At 42.7% G+C, this 23,733-nt stretch overlaps 1 protein-coding gene across 2 annotated transcripts in view; it reads right to left on the minus strand.

The window, feature by feature from the left end:
* ATP6V1C2 (ATPase H+ transporting V1 subunit C2) overlaps window positions 1-22,297 on the minus strand; it is a 24,787-nt gene extending 2,490 nt beyond the window's left edge. The window contains exons 1-11 of one of the 2 annotated variants that reach the window (XM_084826634.1): window positions 22,190-22,297; window positions 21,769-21,842; window positions 18,600-18,758; window positions 16,798-16,865; window positions 12,505-12,590; window positions 5,788-5,882; window positions 4,561-4,652; window positions 3,498-3,596; window positions 2,210-2,278; window positions 795-887; window positions 150-243 (exon numbers count right to left, since the gene is read on the minus strand). In XM_084826634.1, the coding sequence (XP_084682760.1) occupies window positions 150-243; window positions 795-887; window positions 2,210-2,278; window positions 3,498-3,596; window positions 4,561-4,652; window positions 5,788-5,882; window positions 12,505-12,590; window positions 16,798-16,865; window positions 18,600-18,728 (825 nt within the window). In that variant the 5' untranslated portion in view covers window positions 18,729-18,758; window positions 21,769-21,842; window positions 22,190-22,297. Of the gene's footprint in view, window positions 1-149; window positions 244-794; window positions 888-2,209; window positions 2,279-3,497; window positions 3,597-4,560; window positions 4,653-5,787; window positions 5,883-12,504; window positions 12,591-16,797; window positions 16,866-18,599; window positions 18,759-21,768; window positions 21,843-21,989 lie in introns of both variants that reach the window. The other variant, XM_084826633.1, reaches the window with a different exon arrangement.
* Window positions 22,298-23,733: the final 1,436 nt, after the last annotated feature.

The following is a 23,733-nucleotide window of genomic DNA, read 5'->3' on the forward strand; positions in this document are numbered from 1 at the left end:
TATGGCAGTCTTGAATAAATCTCTTAAACCATGATGTGTCTCACTTTCCCTCATTAACAAGTCAGTGCTCTACCCTACTGGAGCTGTATGGAAGCCAATAATCCCATGAGCGTTAGGCAAGGGTCTGCAAACTGGCATAGTGTACTTACATATTGTTGCTTCTTATCAGAAGCTAACTTCCTCATTTCTTCTTTTTCACATTTCAGTTCTTTTTCATCAAAATAAAATTCCCGCACCATGAACCTTAAAGCAAATGAAAAAGTATTGACATTCAGCAGTTGTTCCTTATTAAATCTGCATTTACAGTTTGGGGGTGTGTGTGTGTGTCTAGCTAAAAGACACGAAAGCTTTGTCAGGCAGCAAAGACAAGAAGACATCAGTGTAGCAGCTCCCCCAAGTAAGTCACACCAGACCAACTTTAAAAGCTTTCTAGGAACTCCTGTAATCATTAGTAGGCATTTTTATTCATGAGTTTCAACACACTTGTTATATGTTACCCATTTATGTAATGTGAATATAATTGGCTAGAGTGAATATTTGATTTATAAATGGCACTGTTCTCATTTCTATCCCTCATTATCAACAGTTGCACATACGCACAAATAATATCATGCCTGAAAATGCTCTTTAAGAAGTTTGAAACCAGATTAAACGCATAATGGAGGTGTGTTCTTAGTAAAGAATTCAGGAGCACTGATGTAATTATGCAGGTATGTTCCTAGTTTTTCTTCCATAGGGACTTCTTAAAGTGTTCCTGCTTCTCCTTTAGTATTCTAAAAGAAAATGAACAGTACTTGTTCTGCCTTGCTTTGGCTTTAAAGTCATCCATCACTTTTCGGAATAGCGTTACAGTGAAGAGCCCTCCCTCTGCATCTTCAGTAATCATCCTGTAGGAATGAAATACACTTATTTATTCATTTTAAATGACTATCCTGCCTTCCTGCACTAGGTGTCCAAGGCAATTAACAATAAAACCTACAACTACTATTTAGAAAACACCAAGAATGGGCAGAGCTGGTAGCTGCCAGATCACATTACCTTCTCAGTAGTCTCTTAATTAGGTCATGCTACACCAGTGTTATGTTATAATGTGTGTCACATTATTGCATTCCAGTTTCAGCTTTCTTCCCTCCCCCCTCCCCCAAACCACTGTACTTTTGCCTCTTACCTGATTAACAGAAAAGCAGGGTGTTTTAAAGCCAAAAGCAAGTTACACACAGCATAAATTGGTATCTATTTCCCCCTCACCACACAATCTCTCGATAACAGAGCAGCCTCTTCCAAAGAGTGTGCCCTCCAGATATCTACAATGCCCATAATCCCCAGCCAGCCATTATAGTCCCAACCCATCTGGAAAGCATCAGGTTGGGGGAGGCTGTAATAGAACCTGCCTCAAGCAGGGATCTGTAACCCAATGTTCCATTTCAGTAGGCATCCTACAGCAGGGGTGAGGAAGCTTTTTCCATCCAAGAGCCAAATTCTGATCTGGGAAGCGGGGAGGGGGAGCTGCATTCCATCTGTGGATGTAGGCAAAGTGGGTGGGGCTAAAATGTTGTTCTTAGGCCTACTCAGAAGTAATCAGGATTGAATAACAGGCTCCTCCTCGCACCTCTTCTCCCCTGCAGGGAAAAGCTCTTATCACCGATCAGAGATGAGAGCAGTTTGCTGCTGAGCTAGGGAGCCTTTTTCAGTGCCCAGCAACATGGGGGAAGTGTTCTGGCAGCCAACTCCCACCCACCCCCCAGAGAAAACACTGGGGGAAATTGCAGGCAGGGGGACAGTTCAAAAGTAAGGGGTAGGGGTTTTAAGGGGGCGTGTCCAGTGGCAAAGGCTTCACAGGGTGGATTAAAGATCCCCGCAGGCTGGAGGTGCCCACTCACGTTGTACGGTTACAGTGGGCAGAGGAGTAGGAAGAAAGGGATCCTGTCATTTCAGGAGTCATGTCAAAGGTGGAAATTCAGCCAATGCAGCATGAGACACCAGGAAAAGTTTGCAATAAGGGGGCAACATACAGATACTGTAAATAAATACGTTTATATTTTTAAACAAGAAGAATACTAACACTGCATCAACTGAAATACACTCTTCTTCAAAATTTCTAAAGGAACAGGAGCCCCATCCTCTTCTGCATCTAGTCACCCCAACTGCTGCCCTACCCTGCCAAATTACCTCTCCATGAGTAAAGAGCCAGTTCAGAAATCTCACTTACTTTGTCGAGCGAGGAACCACCATGTCAGAGAGCGATTCATAGGTTTTTTGCCATTGTACATAGCTTGACCTTAAACAAGGAAGATGATTCAGAAACATATGTACAGAAAAGCTATACTTAATACAAAATTTAGGTCCACTACTCCTCTCTATGCAATCCATTGGGTCAACATTTTACTACTTAATGCCGGGTTGATACATGGGAAAACAGCTCTCATCCAGGATTTGATCCTGTACGAGCATGTTGACCTGGCTTGCATCACCAAGACCTGGGAGGACCAGGATGGGGAGGTCCAGCTTTTACCGTTGTGTCCGCAAGCATAGATCTTTAATGGGCAAGGAGGAGTGGGCCACTGTGGCCTAGCTTCATTCCATCTCTTTTTCCTGGTGCCCTGTCCAGCAGTCAGCCAATTTTGAGTGTATGTACCTAATGCTAGGAGCCTAGGCCAGGAGAGGGATCCTATGGTATACTGCCCACTCCACTACCTAAAAAGTCTCCCTGCGCAGGCTGACAGAGGTGAACTCAAGTATAGTATTGGAAAACCCAAGACTTACTGTCTTGGGGGATGGGATTTCAGCATTCACATCGGGGCGGGGGGCTTACCTTGAGCTGCACCAGACAACATGGCTGCCATGACTTTTATGGGCCTGTCCCAGTTGATATCTCCCACATATCAATCCACAAGGATTACATCTCATCCTCCCTGCTTTTTAACATCTACATGAAGCCACTGTGTGAAGTTGTCCAGAGATATGGGCTGAGGAGTCATCAGTACACTGAAATCACACAGCTCTATCCCTCGTTTTCAACAGATTCTCAGTGGGTGTTACGTTTGTGTAAATAATATGCATAGGGTTGCGCTGTATGTATGTAAGTTGCTTTGAGTTTATTTTATAAACATAAAGCAGGATATTTAAAAAAACAAAAAACAGTCCTGGTTCTAATGTCATGTTTTGGGCCTCTTATCAAGTGTTCACATTTTACATGCAAAATGCATGCATTAATTATGTAAACTTTTGCAGGGTAGTAGCTAAGAGACTGATCTATAAACCACAAAGTCGCTGGTTCAAACCCCGCCTTTGCCATGAACTCTCCAGCTGGCTAGTGAGCTACTTTCTCTCAACTTCATATCTGCAAAATGGTGATAACAGTGGGCTTCATCCTTGCAGGTTTGTTGAGAGGATTACTGAGATAATGTGTGTGAAGTGCTTTATTTCCTCTCAAGTGTTCTGTAAATGCTGAGTGTTATGATTAAGTCCAGCCACAGGAGGGCCGCATTTTTTCTTACTTGGGAACGAAAACAAGCAGAGTGATGAGATATTCAGAATTCAACACAAAGTCTTCCTTGTTTACTATATCCGTTAAAGTACGCGTCAAAAGATTTCCCCTAGGAGAAAAGACAAAAACCAAAAAGTAACACTGGGAGATAGAGGTATCACTACTACTGATACTTCATAAAAGTTAACTAGTGGCAGTGGTTATACTTGTACTAATACTGAAAGATGAGCCATTGGTTTTTATTTGTGTGTGTTGGGGGGGGGGTCAAGACATTTTGGGCCCCCATGTCCCCCACTGACTTAAAACAAGCTTACAATTGCTTGGTATAGGCTTGGAAAAATGTGACCCTGTACCACTTCCCAAGCATCTACATTTACTTCAGCTCCTCAGCATTTCTATGAAATAGATTTTTATTTAACCTGAGTCCAGATAATTTCGTATTATCTAATTCATTTATATCAGGGATGGGGAACCTCCAGCCTGCAGGCGGGATTCAGCCCATGGAGGTTCCCTAGCCCTGACCTCTCCCAAAGCCCAGGCCCTGGAGGCTGGCAGGGAGAGGAATCCCCACCGTTGGCTGGAGATTCCCCTTAGCGGACCACTCATCAGCTCAACATGCTAAGTGCGTTGCTCGCCTCACATCCTCCCCAAAGGGGGAAGATGCCATTCAGGCAACATCCTCCCAAACAAGCTGCCGGGTGGAACGTTCCTCCATCCAGCACCTCAGTTGGGACAACTTTGCTGCATGCAGGCTTTCCACGGCTAGAGAAAACCACACACAGCAAAGCCAAGTCCCTGACTGAAGGACTGGCTGGAGGACCTCCAGCTGATGCTTTGGCAGGGAACCAGATTAAATATGTGGCCCCCACCCTTAATGTCATCTGGCCCCCCACACAAATAAAGTTCACCCCTGATTTATATCCTGCTTCCTCACCATCACATTCATTAACTCATGCAGTCCGTATTACCTTTCAGTAAGACTATATTCCAGTGCAAGAAACACATTAGATCATCGTATGAAGTAAATATCCCAATACGTATCAGATGCACATCACTACTACTTATGTACATACACGTTTTTTCTTTCCAGATTCTGGAGATTTCCTTTGATGTTGTTGTACACAGCTGCTCGGTTTTTCATGTCTGTTTCTATTTGTGTAATTTGCTAAATATTAAAAAGTGGGGCAGGGAGAGAGAAATCCAGCTGAACAACATGAATTCTGCGTACGTTTACAAAATTAAAAGTTTTACATAACATCGCAAAGGCAAAAGTCTACAATGAATGTGGATTGTATTGCCAGATTTACCAGGTCAGAGGGCCAACCAACTGTGATGTTAAATGCACCGTTGCATTTAATGTGTGTGTTTTAAAAATGAAAATATGATCAGATGGGTATATGCTACAATTACCAGGATCACAGCAGGAGTGAAGGAGGAAGTGCAGGCTTGAAGAAAATCACTCTCTTGAAGCTGGTATTTCAAAGCTGGCACCAATGGGGGATTTCCTCCCAGTGCAAATACCCGCTTCAAAGGAGTGATTTCTTCTGCAGCAGGAGAGGAAAGCGTTAAATTCCTCCTTCACTCCTGTTGTGAACCTGATAATAGCTGAAGCTCTTTGCATTTTTAAAAACCTGCACATTAAATGCAAATATGCATTTAACATAATGTATAGTTTAGCCCAGAGTTTGATACTCATTGTGAACAATTAACCTTCCTTGAAAGTCTATAGGGTAGGGTCTCAAGTAACTATTATAGTTTAACTGTTATAGGTTGCCACAGAATATTTGGCTCTTCCAGTAATTCATACATTAGACCAAGGCTGTGAAACTTGTAGCCCTCCAGATGTTTTGGCCTACAACTCCCATCATCCCTCACCAATGGCTAGGGCTGACGGGACTTGTAGGTCAAAACATTTGGAGGGCCACAAGTTGCCCACCCATGTCATTAGACTTTATCACATGGTAGTTTGGGGTAAATGGCTGTTACTGTGCCTTTGTCTTCCTCTCTCCCCTCAGATATGAAGAAAATATATACAGGGAAGAGACTTAAGTGATGCCGCTGTGAAAAACACCCGTGACTTTAGGCCTGGAATTATTGTTCTTTGACTTTCTGTGCTATATTACATCAGCTTGCTTTACTATGAAACTCAACGTGCCCAAAGTTGTTCCTGCAAAAGTAATCCACAGAACGCCCACTGCCTCTAAGAAGAGAGCTATCACACTTTATTATTATCAATTCTGAACTTGGGCGGGGGGGGGGGTGATTTTCAGAGAGAGAGAGAGAGAGAGAGATTATATTACCTTTGCTAATGCTTCTGAAATGTTCTTTAGTGGCTGTTTTATGGGATACTTTGCCATGTCCCACTCAAACCTCGTCAGGTAACTAATCAGGTCAACTGGAAAGATATGAGTAAATCCAGTAAGCAGCACATTGATACAGAATACACAGCTTTAATCAGCATTATTCTCCAGTTAGGAAGAAATCTAATCCAACGGCATGCAATTAGATTTGGCAATGTTTTCATTATATTATCATATAAGTGGATTATTTTAATAATCCAACTTCAGCTCACCTGATCATTCTTAGGTAAATAGTTTAGATGTACAGTGCCAAAATGCTCTCATTGTAATATATGCCTGTTTGGTGCATCCAGTGTATTTATGTACTATATTCAACTGGGTATGCTGCTTTGCAGGAGATTTACCCTGAATGGTGGCCTATAAATACTTTAAATAAATAAATGAACTGAATGTCAAAAGTCCACCTACAGCTTATATAATGATCAGTTCAGATATATAGGAGGTTTGCCACTGATTTCATGGTGGTGTGGACTGCCGCCCAAAGGTCTATTTGGGTCTCTCTTCACAACCTCCCACAACCCTGCAAAAAACCCCAGCATTAAATCCAGTCTCATGCTCATGGAAGTCCACTAGCACAACTGGATATTCTTCTCTCCTCCCCAATGGAGCCCTATGTGCCATCCAAACATCTGCTACGGATTTTTTCCCAGTCCTCAAGAGCAGATTTTCAGGGGACGGGGGCGAGATTGGATCCAACCCTCAATCCTGATACTTTTGAGAAATGTTCAGCCCCAGAATAAAACTGTTATAAGTCAAAGTAAAATTTTAATTGAGTTAATTCTGGAATCACGTGGAAATGAACCAAAGAAGAAAACAGTATAAAGAAGCCATTTTTCCTACACTTGGAGCCAGAAGCATTCTGCTCTATTTGACCTGAGCGCAACATACCTTGGAAGTGGCTTCTCCTATTGAGTCTCTGCTCATTAAGATTTTTCAGTGAGGTTTGACCCCATATTCCCTCATGCAATGTGGAAATCTGCAAGGACTTGAAGGACTTTCAGTTGTGGCACCTGAATTTTGGAATGTCTTCCTGAAAGAGGCCTGCCTAAGAGCCAAACTAAACGTGACACCACAGAATTAGCAATCCCATGAATAGCTTTGTAAGTGCAAACAGGAGGTGCTCCCCCTCTATGATCTGGATTGGAAGTGGAGAGAGGGGGTTTTAACCCTTTGTGCCCATCCCCACTGCAGTCCTAATACAAATCAGGGGGATGGCACCTACTATTTGTACTGGAAAGGGAGCTCCCATTGGCCCAATTGGTTTCCTTTGAGTGAAAACAGCAAGGGGGGCTGGCGGGGCGCAAAGGGTCTTCCACCAGAGTTCTGTTCCAGAGTTCTCTTCTATCTGCTATTTGCACTGGAAGGGAAGCTCCCATTCATGCCAAGGGGTTTAACAAAGGGTGTCCCCCCCCCCATCTCAATCCAGATCAGATCCGCTTTCAAAACCTTTCATGCAACTGCAGTTTACATGAATGGTGTCATGTTTAGTTTGTCCCTCCATCCTGACAATGCAGGTACCTAAGAAGCGAGTAAAGATGTTTTTCTTTGGCCTGGTTTAATTTCAGGAGATAGTTATAGTCGTACATTTCCTAATTTGTTTTAGTAATGCATTTTTTTCTGGAGTTATGCATGTTTATATTCCGGGTTTATATTTTTAAAAATTTTTGCATTATACTTGCATTGACAGATGCTCGGATCCCCTATAGAGGGACAAAAATAGGCACATTCAATCCATAAAGAGTACCCATAGCTTATGAAGCATAGTTATCACTTTTATCAGCTGTCTGCCATCTTGACATTCACCAGTTCAAAAGTCACTTGAACTGAGAAGTGTCTGTGAGGTTGTCAGTTTCTATACAGAAACAGGACTCCTGGCTTAATTACTAGTTTTCTTTCAACAGAGACATTGCTTTAATTGTTAAAAAAAAAAAATGGGGTGGTGGTATTGTATAGATTAGGAACTAATAACTTATAAATAACACTTGTGTAAAAGGGGAAATTTTGGCAGGCTGTGGGAGAAAGCGATGCTCAAATTCTTACTTAACATATGCACTATGGGTTGGATCCAGACTTGTGCGGGTGGAAGACCACTTGCACAGTGGGTTTTTCCACCAACTCCTCCCTCCTGCACCCCCCCCCCGTACATACATAACCCAAAAGCTGCTCCAGAGGGCTGAGGGAAGGCATGGGATGGGGTGTGGGGCCTGCAGTGGGACAAGGGGAAAGTAAAATATCAGGCATCATGTAAGGCTTGTGTGAGCAGTTCTGTGGGTTTCTTAAAAATACAGTTTGAAAAATATAGAGGGGGAAAAACCCCACTTGAGGGGAGTTTGAATAATAGGATGAGAAGCATTCCCAGATGCTAGTTCAGACAGTCACAAGAGACATGTACACTTCTTCAATGAGTCATTAATACACAGAGAAACCCCTAAGTGAAACCCTCCACAGGGGTAAGGGGATGAGATGTGATCAACACCAGCTATTCATGGAATGTTCAACCCCCTATGGTATAAAGCCAGCTGATCTTAGGAAAGAACACTAAGGGAATGTCTGGTATATAAGCATATTTAGTGAAGTCTGATTTTGGCTGTGTGACTGCCGAGAGAAAGTTGCCTCTTTCTGGTAGTCACGCTGCACTTCAACAACAACCTCCTCTTTCATGATGTGAGACTTGTTCCCTTTCAGTATCTGAATTTCTTTCCCTACAGTTTCTCAAGTCTCAGAACGAGTCACTTTACTGTCTCAGATTTCACAGGTGTGCAGAAAGTCTAATGTGCACAGAAAGAACTCGGAAAGAACTAGGTGCAAAGAGTCCTGGAGCCAACACACTCCATCTTTATCACTCTTAAATAAAGCATATCTGCAACTGCCAGTATATATACTTTATGAGAAAAAACTCATAAAGAGAAAAACTAGAAACCTGTAAGCGAAAAAACTGGATTCCCTATAAACTTACTATGAAGAGTGGCTGTGCTCTGAAAGTCCACTCACCATGTTCACCAGAGTCAAGCAAGCTGTGCCCCATGTTGACTAGCTGGCAACTGTGATATCACACAGCTGACTCCTTACCTCCCCTTGAACATTTTGCAATGAGGAACGAATTTGATTGGTTAAATGCACAAGGGGAATTAAACAAAAATACAAAACACAAACAGAGGCATTACAGTGGTTGGGAAAAGCTGGGCTCACCCAGTGGGAAGCAAAATTGTGGCTAAACGCTGTCCCAAGGACCATAGGATTGTTCTCTAGATAATTAAATACATTTTAAAACTAAAATTAAAAAGAATAGGCGTGAAGTCCATTTAAGTCAGTGACAAAACACCTACCTACATGGACAGCTCCTATCTAGATTTTATAATCTAAAATGCAGGGCTGAACTAGATGTAATATTAAACACTCTGCTGCTATAAAAAATGGCAGCTGTATATCTAATACTTCCTTCTCTCTATAATATCTAGTACAACTTACGTCATGTCACACTGTTCCAAATTTCCTGCCCTGTGCTACTAGCAGCTAATTATTGGAAGGGAGCAGGGATACCAAAAAAAATGTTGTGATATCACAACATGATAAAACTTCTATTGCATAAGGGGAGGCGGGAAAGACACACAACTGCCATTTTTTGGCAGCAACTGTGTGTTTTACTCCATCGTTAGTTTGGCCCTCTGTTAGGAGGTCTCTAATTTACTAGTCTACTGAGTAAAAAAATGCTGTTGGACAAAATATTTTTTGGAGGATTAAAAACATTGATAATGTACTTTAAGTACAGGACAAATGGATCATAAGAATACAGATGCGTGTAAGAAATTTTCACACAACCCAGGATTCCCTGCATCCTTTTTTTATACATGCAGAGTAGTTAGAAGGAAAGAAAAAAGATTGGGGGAAAAGAGGAATAGAAAGGGGGGAGGCAAACCTGCTGTTATCTGAGTCATAGGGAGATGGTGATCAAGCTACGAGGTTGATATTAGAGAAATCCGTCGTAACCTGATCACTGTACTCCTACAACCAGATGGAGATTCAACTCTATCATTAAACACACCATCACATGCTTGCAAAAACTCAACTGTCATCCATACTCAACATACTCTTTAGACATTTCATTTTATTCTTCGCTCCTGAAATATAGTAAGTGTGAAGATTAAACTTTAAAAGATACCTGACTTAAAATTAAGCTCGTTGCATCAACAGGATCTACATCAAAGAACAAAATTCCACTCTAGTCTTTAGATTATACCATAAGCATTTCAGCACATATTTAAGTGTTCTACCGGTTAATGCTGGAAAGGAAGCACTGCGGTCTAGATCTAGGCACAAGAACTCAGGAGCAGCCCAGGACTGCTTAGCCATTCTTGAAAAGTGGAAATCCCATCCAGGGCCAACATCAGCCAGGTTTGAGGGGCCCTGGGCAAAGTGTGCTCTCATGGAGTGCCAGCTCCAGGTTTTGGGGGGGCCTTGAACTAGACACCCACAATGCCTCCCCTCCAGCCGGTGAGTATAGAGTATACCCTCTCACCACCACTGTCACTAGCTGTAATTGCCGCTCTTTTTTTAATCATTGCTACCACTTGCTTGCTTAGCAGGCAGTGAACCAATGAGCAAGTAGGCATTAGCAGGGGCATCTGCTGCTCCTCCTTCTCACCCCCACCACTGTCTGGGCCAGAGCAAGAGTCAGGTGAACATGCAGGTGGAAATGCTGAGGAGGAGCAACTCCAGGTGACTCTTGTCAATGGGCCCCTACTGGGGTGCGGGCCCTCGGTGGGTACCCAATTATGCCTACCCCTGATGCCGGCCCTGCTTTGGTGAACCCCCTCCTCTGTCAGTGGGCCCTGGCAGGCCTAGCTGGCTGGGGTGGAAATGTTCTGAGCAGTATTAGGCAGCTGGGTCTGCCCTCCTTTTCATTTCCCACCATGTCCACAATCGTGGGAAATTAAAAGGGAGACTAGATCCTTGAAGTGCTGAGCCAGAAAAAAAACGGGGAGGGGGGCAGAACAGACATCAGCAGTGAGCCTGGCAGTCACTGGCCCTGGTCCCACCAAACAGCTTTTGGTTGGAATAGGCAGTGGGTTCTGGACTTAGCCTCTTCCCACTCCCCTTTCTCTGTCAAACAGCTGATTAGCAGAATTTTTGGCTGCAAAGGCACATCTCTGGTTGCTCTCTCCGTGTTCACCTGGATCAGAACCCAGTAACAGAATAAAACACCTTTTAATGTTTTAAGCAAAATATACTGGACAGTAGCTTCCATACACAAACACAACCTAGAACTACAAAGGATACAATTCATTTCCTGCAATATGTCTTTCATATTCCTGCAATATGTCTTTAAGGTGACACTTCACCACCACCACCCCCCACAGTTAATTTATTTTTTCTTCTTTCTGTTTGCAAATGTTGCTAATTGCCAGATATGAAATACAGTAATCATTTGTCTGGTTCACACATAATGCTAACCTATGGTTTATTTAACCCATGGTTTGTTGACCTACCCAGGGTTTGTCTGTCAGATGATCGAACAAACTGGCTGAGTTTGCATGACACAACACCCCACCTTGTGAAATAAGCCATGTAGTGTGGGTTGTCATTGGAACAGCCCATGGTGAGCCCGACAGACGATCGGGCTGACTGTGGGTTGTTCTCCCCCTCCTTCCCCCTCCGTTCTTCTGCCAGCCCCAGTAGGTACCCCAGGGGACTTGGTGGTAGAAACATCTTGTCTGCTGCCAAGTCCCCCTTACTGTGGGACCCCAGTTGCAGTTCCTGGCTTTTCCCCCCTTTCCCTCCTCACATTTGTGCAAATTGAGGCTGAAAAACATTTTTTATTATTTCTTCCGCCCCGATAATGTGCACAAATGTCCCCGTATTTTTTTAATTATTGTTTTTGGGTGGATTTGACAGCTGTCAAAGGAGCTGTCAAAAATTGCCATGGTTAGTGTGAAAGGGACTGAAAAGGGGGTTGCATGTAGATCTCTGTAAAAAAGAGTCTCTCTTTTTCATAGAGACTCTTTCACAGAGATCTACACGCAACCCCCTTTTCCCTCCTCCTTCTCCTGCTCCTTCCCTGTATCCCAAATGTCTTTGTGGCACTGCAGAACTGGCATGTAGAGCAGCTGGTTATTTTTACCACTCTTGCCCACTGCCTCTGTAGCCTGGCAAAACAACCCACAGTTTTGGGTTCACATGTAACAACAACCCATGGTTTAAACCCAGACTTCACAACCCAACAACAAACCATGGACTCTGTTTCTGGGCTGTTCATGGTTAACAAAACATGGTTTGTTAGCACAGCCATGTTCACATGTCATGACAACCCAGAATTCAACAACCTATACCATGGGTTAACATTATGTGCAAACCACGCAACTGTGTATGTCTCCATACTATTAGGAAAGCTAAAGAACTCAGGGAAGCCAATGAGTCATAGTCACCCTTGCATCTGGTGAAACAGTTCCAGGATTTTCATCATACAAACAGATGAGGAAGAAAATCACACCATACCACCTACAAAGAGTGATGAGATTAATGCCGGTGGAAACAGACACCAACTCTGTCTGAAGGAATACTTTTCTAAAACTGGAGCTACCCAATTCCTAACTGGACAAAAATGACAACAAAACAAAGCAAACACAACACTTCAAGCATATTTCTGTTTTATAGACTTACCTCCATTTGCCAGTAGGTTTTCTTGTACTTTATCTTTTGAGTCTTCCAAAACTTCTCCAATATACTGGGCAATTTTCTTGATTACACTTCATACAAGTAAAGAATAGTTTTAAAGATAGTTCAAATAAATTATTAAAAACCATGAAATAACTTACAGCAAAATACTCAAAGCAAATGCTTTTTGGAGAGTTGCCAGGTCCAGGCCCTGAGATGGCCCCAGTACCCAGTTCTCACGTTATTCCTAGTAGTATAAAACATTGTTCAGAAACGGAGAATTACATGAGGTGTTGCCTGTCCAGTTGATGCAGCACTGTGATGGGGAAAGCACAGTTGGGATTTGAGTGTGAGCATTATGTAAACTGTAGTCTACAAGTAGTCAAGCATGGAGGAGGAGAGTATTTCTAAGCATTGCTGAAGCAGGATGAAGCCACAGCTGCCCCTTCAGATGCAAGCTTGGTCACTTGATGGGGGAGCACCTGCCTTGAGGGTCAAATGGTGCTGATGCAGCAAAACTGGAAGAGTTCAACAGGGCTTACTATGCATCCAAGACATGCAGAGGGCTGCACCGTTAGCCTCACTTTTAAAGCTTTAGGTCAGCTTTCCTCGACTCAGCGCCCTCCGGATGGGTTGGACTACAACTTCTGTCATCTCCAGCCAGCAGGGCCAACCTAAAGGCTGCTTTAGGCTGACAGATAGGAATCCCATAACCCGGACCTTCAATCTACCTTTCATCTTGGCCAGTCATTTTAAAATAGGCCCGCAAAAGAAACGTGCTATCTGGTGAGGGAACAAAGCAAGTATAAACTGGCAGAATGCATCTGAATGCCACATGCTGCTTTATCGTGACATGGAAAAATACTCTGTCTCCCTGTGTAAATAAGTAATAAAAGAACATGGAAACAATAGACCCTGAAAACTCTTGCCCCTTCTCTGCTGTCCTGGCCAGAAGCAGCGCTGACAGGTTTCTGCTGCCTAGCTAAGTTTACCAGCACTCCTGACATGTGTTGATCTAATAACAGCTCTGCCAGCCAGCCATATGTTTCAGGGGAGCAGAAATGCAAATCCTGATCTCATTTGCATCGCTTCTGACCAAATCACCTTCTCTGTGGCCTTAGGTGTCTGTAATCTTAACCCTTGGAACATGCCCTGCTCCTTCACCAGCTGCGTTTGGCCTGCCACCCCTGCTTTGCCTTGTGAGACCTGCTGTAGTAGAGCATGACAGCTAAAAAGAGTGGAAGCCAAGAAAAGCTCTGGGCTCAGATCTCACCGTAGCCAGTTACAGCCTGATTCTATGCATCTTTACTCTGAAATAAGTAACAAGGGGCTTGCTCCCAAGTAAGACTGCAATCCTTAACACAACTACTCAGGAGTAAGCCACGTTGAACATAGTGAGACATAGTTATAAAAGGATAAGGTAGCTGGTGATGTGATCTCTGCCTGAGATCCTGGAAAGCTACTGCCAGTCACAGTAGAAAATACTGAGCAAGATATACAAAGGGTTTCGAGCTAGTATAAGGCAGCTTCCTATGACCTTAGGTAGGCTACAGTTGCCTCAGTGCCCACCCATCCCCCTTTCTCCCTTCCTTGCAATATGGAGGTAATAATATTAGGCTTCATTCATTCATTCATTCCATTTATATCCCGCCTTTTTTCCTCCCTAAGGAACCCAAGGCAGCATACATAATCCTCCTCTCCGTTTTATCCTCACAACAACAGCCCTGTGAGGTAGGTTGGGCTGAGAGTCTGTGACTGGCCCAAAGTCACCCAGTGAGCTTCCATGGCCGAATGGGGACTAGAACCCAGATCCCCCAACTCCCAGTCCAACACTCTTAGCCACTATAACACACTTATTGAGCTTACATTACAGAGCTCTTCAAGGATTAATGAGACCATATAAGTTAAGTATATAAAGATATTTATATGCTTGACATATGTATATGCTATATAAATGAGAAATATTATATTGTTTGTCTTTAAATATTTCTTACCATTTCATAATGGTAAAAAAGAGGTCATTTCTTTTTAAACAAGCATTTGACTTTGCTGTTGCTTAAATGTATTGACTGCTGATTATATTTTGTGTGTGTTTGCTGCTGCTTTTAGGTTGTTAGTGTGTTTTAATTATTGTTGCTTTTAAATGTTTATATTTTGTAAGCCCCTTTGAGTGACTCCTTTTTTGGAGAGGAAAAGCTGGGTGATTTTTTAAAAAAATCAGTACCACATGTTGAATTTATTAATATATGTATACCTTGCCTTCCTGGTTTATTTCTGCATCACCCAAGGTGGCTAACGCCTCAAGAACATTTTTTTTAAATCAACTGAAAAGCTAGTGTTAAAACAGTAAACACATAACAGAACATGGCAGATAAAACAATCCAAGAAGTCAAGGGAGATGATAACATTGTCAGCCATGTAGGCTAAAGGCCTGCTGAAACACTTGTGCTTAAATGGCATCTAAATCCCATTAAAGACAGAGCCAAGTGCATCTGCTGGGGCATGAAGTCTGACATCCTAGGTGCAACCATGTACGATGCCCCCAACCCCCATGCACATCCCAGCCAATTGCATACCTGACAGTTCCTCCCTTTGCCACGCCTCCCTCTCCCTCCTCTTCTGCCCCATTGGTGAGGAAATGCGGGCTGGTTGCCTAGCAACTGCAGGGTGGCTGTGTATCCTCTTTTACAGAGGACAGTCCTCTGTTTGAAGGGCTGCCAGAGGACTGTCCCCTATGTTGAAGGCATCCTCTGTTTGAAGGGCTGCCCATCTGAAGTCTGGTTCAAAGATAAAAGAACCATCAGAAGGAAGAGCTGGGCCTGGAAGTTGCCCTTGGACAGCAGATGGAGCGAGACATACAAGTCACCTGGTCACAATCTTCCATACAACGGTAAGATGTACTGTATTTCTATTAAAATTATGATCATGATTTCTAAATTTGCATCTATACATATAAATTAGCAATTTGCAAATTTTATGCAAATCCATGTCCTGTTTTGTCCTCTTTTTAAAAAAAAATTCACAAGTAGCCACCCTAGCAACAGGCCTGAGTGCCCTGCTATTCCTTCTGGACAGTTCCAAAGCCAGAAGAAAACATGCAACACCATTTCCTGACATATCTATCCACTAGACAGGATAACAGGAAGAGAAGGTGCTTGACTCCTCCTTTCTCACTTTCCAACTGGAAATGGGAAAAGGGCCAGACAGCACCTCACAAAGAGCTAGATTTGGCTCCGGGCTGCCAACTGCTGACTCCTACTTTAGTATCCAGAAAAGATAAATCAGTCTCAAGCCTGCTTGAGCCACATCCCCCTTCCACAATTCTGTGCTATGCTACAGTCCTGACTGACATGACTAGACTGCATCTGGCAATGATTACTGTTATCATTGTGGTAGGCACAAACCCACACTGCCGTGCTTCTAGCTTGACAATACAATTATTTCTAAGGCCACAGTAGGGGCAGACAAGAGGAGGCAGCCCTTCAGATATGTAGTGCCTACATGTAAAGACTTTTTGGGGAGGGAGAGATGGATATCCTCTTTAAATAAAATAGGAAAGGACAGAACTGAGGTATTTATCCTAAGAATTCTTGCTGTAGTCATTGGGGTGCTGTTATTGCTTCTGCAAAATGCTGTTTTCTTTTCCAGGATCAGTCTAGAAAAGTGTCCAGTTTAGTGCCATTGCATAGAACAGAAAATATAGAAGGAAAGGTACCATGTTCCACAGGGATTTGCCTGCCTACTCCCAGTAGGAAACTTACTCTGTCTGTCTGTCTGTCTGTCTATCTATCTATCTATCTATCTATCTATCTATCTATCTATCGCATTTATATCCCACCTTTTCTTCTCTAGCAAGGAACCCAAGGCAACTTACATTCTCCTCCTCCTCCTCTCCATTTTATCCTCACAACAACAACCCTGTGAGGTAGGTTAGGCTGAGAGTCTGTGACTGGCCCAAAGTCACCCAGTGAGCTTCCATGGCCGAGTGGGGACTAGAACCCGGATCTCCCAGCTCCCAGTCCAACACTCTAGCCACTACACCACGCTGGCTCTCTGAACATTACCACCTGCATTGATCCCTGAGGCTTCCAGTATTCTTGTTGGTTTGAGCAGAAAATGCAGGATCTAGGCCTTCTTTAGGGTAACCCTTCTTTATGCAGTAAAGTCAAACCTGCCATTCCTGGCTGAACTCTAGGACTAGACTTGAACAAGTCAGAGTTAGGTTAACACAGGAACACTGTGTCCTATAAAAACAACATCCCTTGGCTGTTTGTGTGTAGTAAATAAGATCTATTTTACCTTTCAGCAAAGCTATCAAGTTTCCCCAACTCATCTGAGAGGCCAACAAGAGCATCCAGTGTTCCCACCTGCAGAAAGGAACACAAATACATTAACCATAAACAAATCAGCTGCAGGGCATATTCTACCAGATTTTTTTTTTTAAGAGTGACCTTGCTTCAGCAAGTAAGATCTTCTAGGTTATTCAAATTAGGAAGGACATTCATGGGACATTTGGGGGAACTTTTTCCTTCAATGGAAAATGGCCACAATACTTCTTAGAAAGAGTCTATTCCAAGTAAGGAAAGATTGTATGTCGTTGTCTCATGATTATAGACCACTGTGGACTTCTTCCCAATTTTTTTGTTCCTCAATAACTTTGTCACTCATGTTGTGACTACTGTAAGTGCAATCCTGGGGCCACTGAAGTCAATACAAGTTTTACTGCTAACTTCAGTGAGAAGGAGACTATTGTTGCAATCCTATGGGGAATGCTGGGAGTTGTAAGACTTTTTTCTGCCTAAACATGGATAGGATTGCACCTTAACAGCACAGTCTTGTGCATGTCTATTCACATGTAAGTCCCATTAACTTCAATGAGGCTTACTCCCAGGTAAGTGTGTATAGGACTGCAGTCTAAATCTTTCATCCATTGGACGAATTAAACTCCCCCACTACAGACACACACACATACACAAACCCCAACAGTATCTAAACATGATGTGGGAGGAGCTATGCCAAAAAAATAATAATTAAAAGATGGTTATCTCTGTTCTTGATGTTACCAGAGATTCCTGTTAGAAACAGAGAAGTGGGTTTTATAAACCAGCACTTCTGTCATAGGCACATGCTTATGATATCATAGTTTTGTACTGTGTCTACTACTATAAGAAAGAAGGTTAGTAAGATAGGCACCAATGCAAGCACATATAAAAGAAGTCAGTGAACTGAGAGAAAAGCCCACACAACATAAATTAAGATATACAAAAGTCTATACAGCAAACTGATGTTGAATAATGCGATTAAATAAGATAACATTTTAACCACCAATACATACTTGGACATTTCCACAAATTATACAATCCTCCTTTTAAAACAGAGTGCCCAGAAGTTTAACAGAGGCTCAGACTCTACTGGGGACGGCAGGAATTGTAGTCAACATGTCTGGAGGACATCATGTTGGGGAGGCTTTAGCTGGGAGTAAGCCCTACTGAACTCAGCAGGACTACTTCTGAGTAGACATGCCTAGGATTGCGCTGTAACACACTTTTTAATAGCCCAATCCTGCGCACATTTACTTAGAAGTAAATCCCACTGAGTTAATTGGGGTTTTCCCCATGTAAGTGTCTAGGCTAGAAAACTACACACACTTACTTGGGAGGAAATTCTATTGAACTCAGTTCAAACATATATAAGACAGCACTGCATAGTGATTAATTGGGAGCTTTGACAAGCCAAGGTTGCCCATAGATCATTTAGTTCATCTACAAAAAGGTTTTCAAGACTTCCCACAGAAGATAAGTCTCATGGAAATAGTTAAAAATCCAGTTTTGTCTGCTGTTAATTAATCCACTAATTAATCATACAAAATTGTTCTTATTTTCATCCCTGAGGTCAAGACACCTCAAACAGAAAGAAAACAAAAGCTATTTCTCAGACTTATCTTAATTTGACCCATTGAGTAGTCATGTTAGTACTGCAGTACAGACCCACCCCATGAAGAAAGATGGGGGCGGGGGGGGGAGGAAAGCCTACTCCATCCCTGCCCCCTCCATATTGTTGCTATTCTGATTTCTTCCTCCTCTTTTTAGTCCCATCTTTACCTTGAGGTCAGGGATGGTGAACTTGCTGTTGCTGGACAGATTGGCTTTGGAAGTCACAGTGCCCATCCTATCCCAGGCCATGAGATTTGCCTTATCTCCGGGTGCCGAAATTAACCAGAATTCTGACATGGTGTAAGTGGTCTCCTTCACTCTGAACCACTGTAGCCAAACCAAAAACAAAGGGGGGGGGGAACAGTCCAGAATAATAATAAAAAAATCCCACACACAACAGATCAGTGCTAAGGCAATCTTCTCCGTTTTTCGAAAGCAGTAGGAACATTAATATGTCCGTCTATGGAGAGAATGAAGTCAGCATGCAGTCCAAATCTTGAATAAAATGTGACCTTCCCCTGAATGGCACCATAAGGCAGTAGTTCCTTTTTTCCTGCACTGGGTTGTTACATCCTGTCCATGAGGAGGAGTTTGCAGTCACAAGGCCTCTGATGCCTGGAGCATTCCACAACATTTGCAAAAGTAATAATCCAGTTTTTTAAAACAACATTCCAAGAGTGGGCACAATAATTGGAATACAACTATTTTTAAAAATACTCAAAACTTGCTTTGATCAAAATAAGGTAGTGGGGATGAGGATTGGGGAAATCCTTCTCAAAAATAGCATCAAAGGTTGAAGAACCTTTTAGATTTTTCTTAAAGTAGAGGTCACAGCCTCTTTTAACATTTAAAATATCACAGGGAAAAATAAAAAGGAAAAGCAATTTTCTCTACTCTTACGAAAAGGGAAACTGCTACTGTATCACTTGTATTCTACTATTATTACTATTAATCTCAAGCAACAGATTAGAGAAGGCTATGGGCACTGGAAACTAAAAATGAGGAGGAAAGGCCAGTAAAAAAAAGTATGACAATTAAAGGTTTGGCAAATAATATAATACAAACACACATCCTAGAGAAGAAAAGATGAAAGTTTATTTAGGGCACAATCCTATGCATGTTTGGACAGAAATAAGTCCTACAACTCCCACAATTCCCCATGCTGGCTGGGGAATTGTGGGAGTTGTAGGACTTTTTCTAATCTGAGCACACTCCGGAAGAGAGCGGAGGACAGGAAGGCCTGGCGTGCTATGGTCCATGGGGTCACGAAGAGTCGGACACGACTTCACAACTGAACAACAACAACAGGACTTTTTCTGTCTAAACACGCATAGGATTGCACCCTTATTTTAAAAATTCAAACCTCACTGTTCTGTCCCAAATTGAGACCTCTATAGTGGCTACTATCTCAATAACTCCACTAACAATACAATAAAAAACTAAAATACCTATAATTCAGCCCCAAGCTGGGGAAGAGCGTGTATGTACGCACACAGAAACAGTCTTCCACACCTGTTTCCCTAGCTGCGTTAGGAACTGTGCTACTGAGTTTTACTGCTGATTATCTGACCAAGGCTATTTGCCTATGTGAAGTTGGAACAAAGCATAGGTCTCCCAGGGTCATATATTTCAATACTCTTTGTACTAGGAAAACAATCTTGGGTGTGAAATGCACATAAATGGTATCATTTATGAGTGGTGCACATTAGTGTATAGATTGCTGTATTTGGTCCTTACTGGGTCACCACTTGTGTGTATTTTGCCTGCAAAATCCTTGATGTAGTCACATGTGCATAATTCATAACTTATACCGTTTGGATGCATTTTGGACTCCATGATGCTGTCCCAAGTACAAAGAGTTAACCTCAATCACATTTGCTCATTATTTCCCCTGTTTTAATTTATATGCATAGGATTTACAAATCCTATGCATGTCTACTGAGATATAAGTCCCACTGAATTCAATGGCTCTTACTCTCCAGTAAGAGTACATTGCAGCCTTAAAGGAGATTTTATTTGTTGTAGTCTAAAGTGGAGTCTAGTGTGTTCTATTTGCTCTAGCCCAGACAGACAGAGTGACAAGGATTGCAGCCCTTGTTATATCCCCAATCTATATACACTTACCTGGAAGTAAGACTCATTCAGCTTGACGGGACTTACTTCTGAGGAGACATGCCAAGAACTGCGCTTTAAACTATCAACATACATCCCCAGAGATAGAGATGAATATCCAAGTTAACCATTTCCCTGCCCTGCCACAAGTCCTAAACACATTAACTTGGAAGCAACTCCTGATGAGGTACAGTGTACCTCTGCCAGTTTAGGACTAAACCTAGACCTAGAAGATCTGGCACAAAATCCTGGCTCGGCCATGGATTCACTAGGCAATGTCTGGCAAACCAGCTTCAGCTTCCCAAACTGCAAAATGGGTATGATAATAATCCACCTCACAGGGTAGTGGGTGATTAAACCAGATTAAATTTATTATAAATAGTTCTATCCCACCTTTCCACTACTAGGAGTGACCAAGATGGCTAAGAACAAAAATGAATGTCATATTAAAAGGTGCAGATAAATGGCACGCAAGTGATACATGAAATGTCTTGCAGTGTAGGCATGCCCAGTGCTTTATTACAAAAGCTGCTTCTGTTTATTTTAGAGAAATCAGGTCAATTAAATGCACATAAACCACTTAGGTGCCATTTAGGGAGAGTGGGGAGGGGACAGTCTCCCCCTTCTACCAGGTTGCAAACCCCATGTGATTATTCATCAGGAATACATCTGTAGCCAGCTTACTAGTTCTACACACCAGCTATTGTTATCTATAAATAAGGCTGCAATCCTACACCAGCTACCCAGGAGTAAAGTCCCACTGTACTCAATGGGGCTTACTTCTGCATAGACAGGTATAGGATTCCACTGTAAGTGAGCTTGGGTCCTAGCTGTGCATGTCAAAGTTACAAAGCCCTTGCCAAAAAAAAAATGGAGGGAATGAATTTGCCCTAATTATAATAGGTATAAAAAGTTACCAAAACAACTGTTTTGAAAATACCGTGTTACTGATTTCCCCTCAACATTTATTGTTTTATTTATCTAAGAGTGGGTCTTTACATTTTGCCTCTGCCACGGTGTGCCATTCACCCTGGGTAGTGCTATGCGTTTTGTTCTTTAAACTTAAGTCCTTTTTGTACTGGAGTCGAAAATGTAAAATGTGCATAACCTCTAACTTTTGTTTCAGCAATTCTGTGGAAACCCCAAAATCGTGCATGCTCCCCCACCCCAAGTAACCCAACAAATATTTTATTAACGATGCTTGCCTTTTACTCTGCTAACTTACATTTACTTTGGTTTGGATTACGGCTCTTCAAGTACGAAAAGGCTGGAGAAAAAACTGTTGTCCATTACTCCGACCTGTTTTCAGAGAGAGAGAGAGTGAAACGGCCGATCTATACGCAAAGCCAGACGTCTGATCATTAGAGCATTTTATCCCCCTCAAGCATTGGGACTTTTTAAATCCGAGTGCTTCGGTTTAGTTGAAGCGCTCCTCTCGTTTGTTACCTGCTTAGGGTCTGCAGTTTTGAACTTCTCCAAAGCAGAGCCGGCAACTGACGGGCCACCGGAGCCTGGACTATAGACAGGAGACTTTCTGCGTGTTACAGATGCTTCTTTGGGCAAGCGAGCCCTCCTCTGCAGAAGGACGGGGGGAAAGGCGTCCTGCTATCTGTCGCCCAAAGACCTTTCGGGCCGGCTGCTCCTACCTGCCAACGGCTGTCCCGTCATTCCCCAGCAGCGGGCGGAGCGCGGCGGCGGCGGCGGCGGCTTCCCCTTGCCGCCGCGAGTTGCACGCTTCGCCCTCTCCGTGATGTATTGAACACCCGCATTTGCCTCCAGGCGCCGCGGCCTGAAGCTCCTCCTCCTCTCGCACGCATCCGTAATTCAGGTAACGTGGGGCAGGAATGTAGCGGCACTTGCCACGGATTAGCTGCTTCCCAGCCGTCCCATCATCAGGTTTCGAAAATGCGGACGGACACAAACTGGGTTGATCTCAGACTTACTCAAGGAAGCAAGAATGTGCGTAGGTGACTCAATAATACTCAGAGAATTAAAAAAAAGAAAAAAAAAAGATACATCTATTCAGGTGTGATTAACTAGACTGCTTAACAGAAGGCTGCAATCCTATTCATACTTGTGTGGGAGTACGTCTCATTAAATTTACTGAGTAACTTTTCATAGGATTGTGCTGTTAGGCACCGAGAGGAAATGAAGGGTTGCATCCAGTGTTAGTACTACTTAGAGTAGACCCTTTGAAATTGATGGGATTTGACTCACATTGGATACAACGCTAAGAGCGCAATCTTATACATGTCTATTCAGAAGTGAGTTGCTCAAAGGGACTTACTCCCAGGTAAGTGGGTACAAGATTGCACCTAATTTATCCCCCATCCCCTGGAGGTGGTAGTAGACTTGCTATATACTGGAGACATTAGGAGTCTACCTAATCAGACTCAAGACGTTATGTTATTACAGATGGTTTTAATAGGTTGTGGGCTGCCTTGAGAGGTGGCCATATAGCAAGAAGTAAATGAAGGTGAAGTTGGCTTAGTATTAATATTTTGATTCTACTTCTACTGAATTTTCTCAAGAAAGACATTGCAATGCATTACACATATGTGCCTAATCCTTACTCAGAAGTAAATACCACTGATTTCAATGGGCTTCTTACCAAATAAATATATTCTTAGGATTACAGCCTTATCAGCTAGAACTGTAATCCTAATACAAATGACAGTGCAACCATATATATATATATATATACACACTAAGATGTAAGTCCTCTTAAGTTCAGTGGGTCTTACTACCAGGTAAGTGGGTACAGAATTGGAGCCTGAGTTATTTTTCCTTCTTGGTAGCTGAAAGGTGGGCTTCTTCCTGCCCCTTTACACATAATTATTGATTAAAAGGGAATACCAACCTGTATTTGTAGATCAGGGACTGATAGTTATTCTGGATTTATTAAAATGGGCTAAGGGCACAATCCTATGTATGTTTAGACAAAAATAAATCCTCCAACTCCCAGCATCCCAGACAGCCATGCTGTCTCAGGATGCTGGGAGGTGGAGGATTTATTTTTGTCTAAACATGCATAGGATTGCACCCTAAGAAGATGGTCTTCTGAATATGACATTGAACAAAGCCTTCTTACTGTATGACTCATACACCTTCATGACTGGCAGCACCTTCCTTGATGCAATGTAATCAGTAGCAGTAATAGATTATATATTTGGTTTCAGCCCAGACAATA

The sequence above is a fragment of the Heloderma suspectum genome, chromosome 1 (genome assembly GCF_057233095.1).
Source record: "Heloderma suspectum isolate Gila_16-S chromosome 1, 16-S_ref, whole genome shotgun sequence".
NCBI classification, from domain to species: Eukaryota; Metazoa; Chordata; class Lepidosauria; order Squamata; family Helodermatidae; genus Heloderma; species Heloderma suspectum.